The 7,984-nt window shown below is 42.6% G+C and overlaps 1 protein-coding gene across 1 annotated transcript in view; it reads right to left on the reverse strand.

Annotated features, from left to right (window-relative positions):
* Positions 1-2,821, reverse strand: part of ldb3a (LIM domain binding 3a) — a 56,902-nt gene extending 54,081 nt beyond the window's left edge. Inside the window, 2 exon segments of the mRNA XM_064930900.1 lie at positions 2,341-2,533; positions 2,758-2,821. Coding sequence (XP_064786972.1) covers positions 2,341-2,436 — 96 coding nt within the window. The 5' untranslated portion in view covers positions 2,437-2,533; positions 2,758-2,821.
* Between the last annotated feature and the right edge of the window lie 5,163 nt (positions 2,822-7,984).

Below are 7,984 nucleotides of genomic sequence, written 5' to 3' on the forward strand. Positions count from 1 at the left end.
ACCTTATACCACAACACATCTTTTTACAGCCATAATCCATCCAACCAGACCTCGCCCCTGGGGATCTGTCTCACAGTGCTAGATCTTATGTTGCCAGCTATATCACGGACATACTGTAACATGACATGGGTAATTGGAACCACCACAGTAGCCGTTGCAGTATGTGTGTACAGGGCTGAGGTTGTGCAGTCCAGGCCGTCACATGTAAGTGACACGAGCAGCAGCTTGGTCATCAGCAATTTAACAGCAATTTAACAACCCAACCCCCACCCCCTTAACTTCCCTCTCTATCATACAGTGCACACAAAGTATGTAGGCTACAACACAACACACATTTTCTCCCTCTGTCACGCCTGGCTATGGAAAAAAAAAGACAGCAGTCATGGACCACCCAAACAAACAGCATTGTCCACCGGTGGGACAGGGACTATTTATAGGTGGGAGCAGCAGCTCTAAGCAGGCGGAAGTTCCTCTCCACCTGTCAGAGTGCTGAGTGACTGGGCCTTGTGCTCCTGTGCTGCAGACTGGAGAGCCCAGCTTGAAGGCCTCCTCTATACAAGACTGTACAGTAAGGTATTCAACAACCAGTTCTAAAGGCTCACTGAAATCAAAGTTAGTGCGAGCGGAGGCTACATGTATGCCCCAATTCCAAATGGACCCCTTGCCCCTATCCACTTCCTGTAGATCTGAAAAGACTGTATTAACAATAGTAATAGCTATACTACTTTGCCCTTTGAAATGCTACAGTAGGTGGACTTTTTACTGTGTGGCTTACACTTCTCCAATCCTTTCAGATCAAGTAAGGAGACGGGGCAATAGGTTGATTTGGAAATAGCTGCATTCTCCATGCCAACTTCTGCCTCTCTGATGTGCAGAGACAGAGCAAAGACAGAGACATTACTTTGACACAGCATCTGGCTGTGCATCTTTCTATTCTGCGGTGTGGGTGCTGAAAACCAGTCCATGACAGGGAGTCTTCATCACCGTAGAGGGATAAATGGAGAGCCTGTCCAGTGAACATTGTTCTGTGGCCACAATGTATGTGTGGATGGGTGACGGAACGCCATTGAATCCTTTCAGTGTGGAGCACATCCAACTGCCACTGTTTCACACCCCTGGGTCTAATTATATGCCTCTATTTTCTCCAACCTCAGGTTCCTCTAATGCCAGTCATTCACATAACTGAGTGGAGAGACTTTCCTCACCTGGGGCCTAGGAATAGAAAAGGATCTGCGTGCACACGCACACACAACACACACACACAAACACACACACACACAAACACACAACCACCAGTCCTAACATACTGTCAAGGTTATCTACAAGTGAGTTATGCACATATATCCAAAGATGAACACATATGCTTCAGGAATACACACCAGAGCACACATACCAGACTCCTATTATTCCTGTTTCCTCTAAGAAATATCTCTTCTACAAATATCTGTTTGAATGGCACTGATAGATTGATGTTCTTAGAAGAGATGTTCATTGAAAATGGATTTTTTTTCTTCCCAGAAAATACTGTAATATCCAGGTCACAACACCTCTTACTTGCGGTGCTAAAACAAAGTGGGGAAATACACCTCGAAACCTCAAAATTACAGGGTGTAAAAAAAACTATTGGTTCAGTTTTTGGCGAGGAAATGGCAATGAACCCACATTTTGGGTCGTGACAGCACAAAACGCAAAACACTCAAAAAGGCATAACCACACCTGGAGTAGCAACTGAAGTAACTATGTACGTCGTGCCACGATTCCAGACTGAAAATAAACAAGTTGGCCGACATCCTCACCATCCGCCAATTTCGGTTTGTAGGTTCACATGGCAGAGTTTTGGCATCATTTTATGCATGGCCTTTAGGGCTTTACAATGTGTAAGGTGAACATACTACTACAGAAAAAGGTCAAACACAACAAAGCCTATTCTCAGACTTCAGCAAATGCCAAGCTTTAGCGCTGGATTGTCAATACCACACAATGATACCAACCAATGAGACAAATGTATTGAAACTAATACAATAAACATTGCATCCCAAACAATCTATGAAATCAACCAAACTTCCCAAAAAGGACCATCATGTTTAACATACCCACAAGTACTGTACTAGTACCGTAGCAGTAATACAATACTTGACGTCATACAAGGGTTGGGTGACTGCGTCAAGCACCGACCGTCATGTAAACCACAACATTGAGATTCAAACTTAATGCAGGACAAAGGATCGTCTCATTGGTCAAAAGACACATGGGCTATGGGATGGAGAAATATCTTTGTGTGTGTGTGTGTGTACAAAGTATGGTTATATGTACTTTGAATTGGTTGAATCAAGCTCTTACCCTGGAGATGGTCAGGGGCATGTTGAAGTCCTTGCCTCCCTGCAATCGGAAGCCCCATGGGGCCGGCCCACTCAGAGAAATATTGTAGCTACTCATTCTTCCAAAGGCTTTGATTGCTTGTGTGGTTTAATCTTCCTGCAAAGTGGTGTCCAAAAATGGAGGTAGAGGGGGTGGGGCAGGAGCCAAGTAGCCTCTGAAAGCAGAAAAAAAGGTGCAAAAAAAAAGAAAAGTACAGGTGAGGACAAAAAAAAAGATACAATATCTCCCCGAAATGTCAAATGAGACTGGGAACAAAGCAAATTAAAAACCAACCCAGTTCAGCCACAGACAAATATGTTATTCATGCCTAACCCTTTTTAAATAATGAGAGAAAGAGAGACAGAAGAGAGTAGAGAGCCAGAGGAAGAGAGGTCTTGCCTGTTTAGATGAGCTGAAGTGACAGCCTAAGAATAGTCACCCCTCTCCAGAAAGCAATAGCACAGTGGCAGTGGGAGGGCGGGGGGGGGGGGGTCCCTTATATGGCATGTAAGGGAACACCCAGCACGCCAGGCATGCCATGTTTCACGGGGCTAATATAGCCTCTTCCTAGGCCAACTCAAGACTAGGGTCTTCCCAAAACTGTGTCTCGTCAACACCTCACAATGTGGGTGGTTTCAGGAAACATCTCATTAATATTACAGTAACAGTACACAGGTTGCAAAAGACATAGTCTTGATTGTTAAGTTGAGGCTAAGGTTTGATCCTGTTTGATTTCTCCATGTGCTCCACTTCCACAACAATCTCCCCCAGTTTAGATTCTCAACAGTTGAGCAACAGGTTAAAAACTGACCACCATCTGAGTCCATTAAATTTGGCATTTTGGCAAAAAGACACTTATTGGTACACCATACAGTACCAATCAAAAGTCTGGACACACCAACTCATTCAAGGTTTTTTAATTGTTTTTACTATTTTCTACATTATAGAAGACATGTAGTAACCAAAAATAAATGTGTTAACCTCTTACACTTATGGTGGCGCTATTTCATTTTTGGAAGAAAAACGTTCCCGTTTTAAACAAGATATTTTGTCACAAAAAGATGCTCAACTATGCATATAATTGCTACTGTTCGAAAGAAAACACTCTGACGTGTCCAGAAATACAAATATCTTCTCTGTGCGTGCCCTTTAACGTGAGCTTCAGGCAAAACCAAGATGACTTGGCATCCAGGAAATTACAAGGATTTTTGAGGCTCTGTCTTTCATGATCTCCTTATATGGCTGTGAACGCAAGAGGAATGAGTCTGCCCTTTCTGTCGTTTCCCCAAGGTGTCTGCAGCATTGTGACGTATTTGTAGGCAGATCGTTGGAAGATTGACCATAAGAGACCACATTTACCACGTGTCCGCCCGGTGTCCTGCGCCGAAATTGGTGCGCAAAAGTCACCTGCCAGTATTTTTCCATGGGGCACAGAGAGAGAAGCAAGCTTCCACGAACTGCATGTCAATGAAGAGATATGTGAAAAAACACCTTGAGGATTGATTCCAAACAACGTTTGCCATGTTTCGGTCGATATTATGTAGTTAATCCGGAAAAAGTTTCACGTTGTAGGTGACTGCATTTTCGGTTCGTTTCGGTAGTCAGGCGCAATGTAGAAAACGGAACGATTTCTCCTACACACAGACGCTTTCAGGAAACACTGCGCATTTGGTATGTGGCTGGGAGTCTCCTCATTGAAAACATCAGAAGCTCTTCAAAGGTAAATGATTTTATTTATTTGGTTATCTGGCTTTTGTGAAAATGTTGCGTGCTACATGCTACACAAAATGCTATGCTAGCTTTGCATACTCTTACACAAATTAGTCAATTTCTATGGTTCAAAAGCATATTTTGAAAATCTGAGATGACAGTGTTGTTAAGAAAAGGCTAAGCTTGAGAGCAAACGCATTATTTTAATTTTATTTGCGATTTTCAGAAATCGTTAACGTTGCGTTATGCTAATGAGCCTGAGGCTTAGTCACAATCCCGGATCCGGGATGGGGAGTTTCAAGAGGTTAAACAAATCAAAATGTATTGTATATATTTGAGATTCTTCAAAGTACCCACCCTTTGCCTTGATAACAGCTTTGCACACTCTTGGCATTCTCTCAACCAACTTCATGAGGTAGTCACCTGGAATGCATTTCAATTAACAGGTGGGCCTTGTTAAAAGTTAATTTGTGGAATTTCTTTCCTGCTTAATGTGTTTGAGCCAATCAGTTGTGCTGTGACAAGGTAGGGGTGGTATACAGATGATTGCCCTATTTGGTAAAATACCAACTCCATTTTATGGCAAGAACAGCTCAAATAAGCAAAGAGAAACGACAGGCCATCATTACCTTAAGACATGAAGGTCACTCAATACGGAACATTTCAAGAAGTTTGAACGTTTGTTCAAGTGCTGTCGCAAAAACCATAAAGCCCTATGATGAATGATTCTCATGAGGAACGCCACAGGAAAGGAAGACCTGGAGTTACCTCTGTTGCAGAGGATACCGGCCTCAGAAATTGCAGCCCAAATAAATCCTTCAGAGTTCAAGTAACAGACACATCTCAACATCAACGGTTCAGAGGAGACTGTGAGAAATCAGGCATTCACGAGCAAATTGCTGCAAAGAAACCACTACTAAAGGACACCAATAAGAAGAAGACACTTGCTTGGGCCAAAAAACCCGAACAATGGACATTAGACCAGTGCAAATCTGTCCTTTGATCTGATGAGCCCAAATGTGAGATTTTTGGTTCCCACCACCGTGTCTTTGTGAGACACAGAGTAGGTGAAAGGATGATCTCTGCATGTGTGGTTCCCACTGCGAAGCATGGAGGAGATGGTGTGATGGTGCTTTGCTGGTGACACTGTCAGTGTTTTATTTAGAATTCAAGGCACACAACCAGCATGGCTACCAACACATTCTACAGAGATACGACATCCCATCTGGTTTGAGCTTAGGGTGGGACTATCAATTGTTTTTCAACAGGACAATGACTCAACATACCTCCAGGCTGTGTAAGGGCTATTTGACCAAGAAGGAGAGTGATGGAGTGCTGCATCAGAAGACCTAGCCTCCACAATCACTAAGGCAAAAGGTGGCTACTTTGAAGAATCTAAAATATATTTTGATTTGTTTAACACTTTTTTGGTTACTACATGATTCCATGTGTTCTTTCATCGTTTTGATGTCTTCACTATTATTCTACAATGTAGAAAACAGTCAAGACAAAGAGAGGCCCTTGAATGAGTAGGGGTGTCCAAACTTTTGACTGGTACTGTGCGTTCAGAACCCAAAGAGGATCGAGGTAGTGTAGTTCTGGGAAAAGAACAAGCCGGATCATGTGGCCATGCCCTGCCACGATAAGAGCAGTGTTCTGATACAGGCAGGCAGGGTAGTGTGTCACAGGGGCTGTGTGCTGACACAACACAGGACAAGAGATAATAATTAAGGGCTCGCTCCCCAATCTGAAACACAGCCTGATTTGGTTGACACCCGCCTAAAGAGACGTCACATGCACTAAGTTTAGCTCTCGGAGGAATACGTTGGAAAGAGTGAAGATGGTGAAAGAAACAGTTGGTTATGTTTAGCTGCACTGAATGACTCTGAATGGACTGAATGGCTGGGATAAGTGAGAGTCCAACCTCTGACATGATGTGAACTACAGTGCAGCATCATCTAATACAGGGATGGGCAACTGGTGGCCTACCCCGTGGGCTCGATATCAAACATCTGTCAGCGACAGGTGTGGCTGAAATAGACAAATCCACTAATTTGAAGGGGAGTCCTCATACTTTTGAGTGATATTCTATATATATATACACACACACACACACACACACACACACACACACACACACACACACACACTACCGTTCAAAAGTTTGGGGTCACTTTGCACCTTGTGTATTCTACTATTCTAACTCTCAACAAGTTGAGACCCCGACTGAGTTACCCCAAAAATAATATATATTCACTACCATTCAAAAGTTTTGGGTCACTTTGAAATGTCCTTGTTTTTTAAAGAAAAGCAATGATTTTTTTCTCCATTAAAATAACATCAAATTGATCAGAAATACAGTGTAGACATTGTTAATGTTGTAAATGACTATTGTAGCTGGAAACGGCAGATTTTTTATGGAATATCTACGTAGGTGTACAGAGGCCCATTATCAGCAACCATCACTCCTGTGTTCCTATGGCACGTTGTGTTAGCTGGTCCAAGTTTATAATTTTAAAAAGGCTAATTGATCATTAGAAAACCCTTTTGCAATTATGTTAAGCACAACTGAAAACTGTCCATTAAAGAAGCAATAAAACTGGCCTTCTTTAGACTAGTTGAGTGTCTGGAGTATCAGCATTTGTGGTTTGTTTCTGGCCATTTTGAGCCTGTAACAAATGCTGATGCTCCAGATACTCAACTCGTCTAAAGAAGGCCAGTTTTATTGCTTCTTTAAATCAGTTAGTCATTCTCACTCAGATATATTAAAAACTGCAAACATTTCTCTCCGTCCCATGACAAAATGTGTAGAATTGAAGTAAAGAACTCTAAAACGTATATTTCTCTCCGCTGTCAATGTTTTGCCCAAAAGGCTGCATGTGTGGGTATGGATGTGGGTACGCAGACCTGTGATCTACTGCGGCCCCTCATGATGGGGTTCATATTTGTTTTGTGGCCCCAAACCCCATCAGTGATCTAATACATCTAATTTAGAGTGACCTTTCGGGAAGAGTTATCCCTAAGAGACATGGTTTCTCTCTCTGTGTGTGCTTGTGTGTTTATTTGTAGCTCACCGTTGTCCTCAGCAGTAGAGTCAACTATATTGTGATGGGGCGTGTCTATATGTCCTTTGAATAGCCATGACTTAATGTAGGATCAAAAGGAGGGATCCAACTGTGAGTCTGCACATGCCATTGTGCTATTAAACCCACTCTCACTGTATCTCCCCAGGATCCCAATCCACACACACAGCCAGGCTGACCCTCCATCCAGGACAAACACAAAAGGGAGGTTTAATCCTAGTGTGTTGAGTGCCCTCCCTGGAACTCACGCTCCCGAGAGGGCAGACAAAGTACCGGTGGTCCAATTCCTGCCAATTCAAACAAGCTCAGAGCTATAGTCTCATCAGCTGCGGGTCTCTGAAAGTTAGACCACCTGATGTTTAGGCAAAGGTAATTTTGTCTTTGACAGACACTAAAACCATAAAACACACCATAAAAACCTGAAGCTTGCTACTATTGCTATTAGTATTTCCAGAGCAAACTGCAAAGCCTTTTTGTGAAGCATTCATCACATGACTACTACATCTGTTACTTAAAACAAACAAAAATACAACCTGGGCTATTGTACTTAGCTAAGCTAATAATAAGAGACCTCAGCATAATAAGTATCTTGTTAGCTAGGCTACAAAATATCTCTTACATGGACTTTATGCTCAGGATATGATAGAAAACATGAGGAACACCTGCTCTTTCTATGACAGACTGACCAGGTGAATGCTGTGGTCCCTTAATGATGTCACCTGTTAAAATCAGTGTAGATGAAGGGGAGGAGGCAGGTTAAAGAAGGATTTATAAACCTTGAGTCTTTTGAGACATGGATTATGTATATGTGCCATTCAGAGTGTGAATGGGCA

This window comes from Oncorhynchus masou, chromosome 23 (assembly GCF_036934945.1).
Source record: "Oncorhynchus masou masou isolate Uvic2021 chromosome 23, UVic_Omas_1.1, whole genome shotgun sequence".
Lineage (NCBI taxonomy): Eukaryota > Metazoa > Chordata > Actinopteri > Salmoniformes > Salmonidae > Oncorhynchus > Oncorhynchus masou.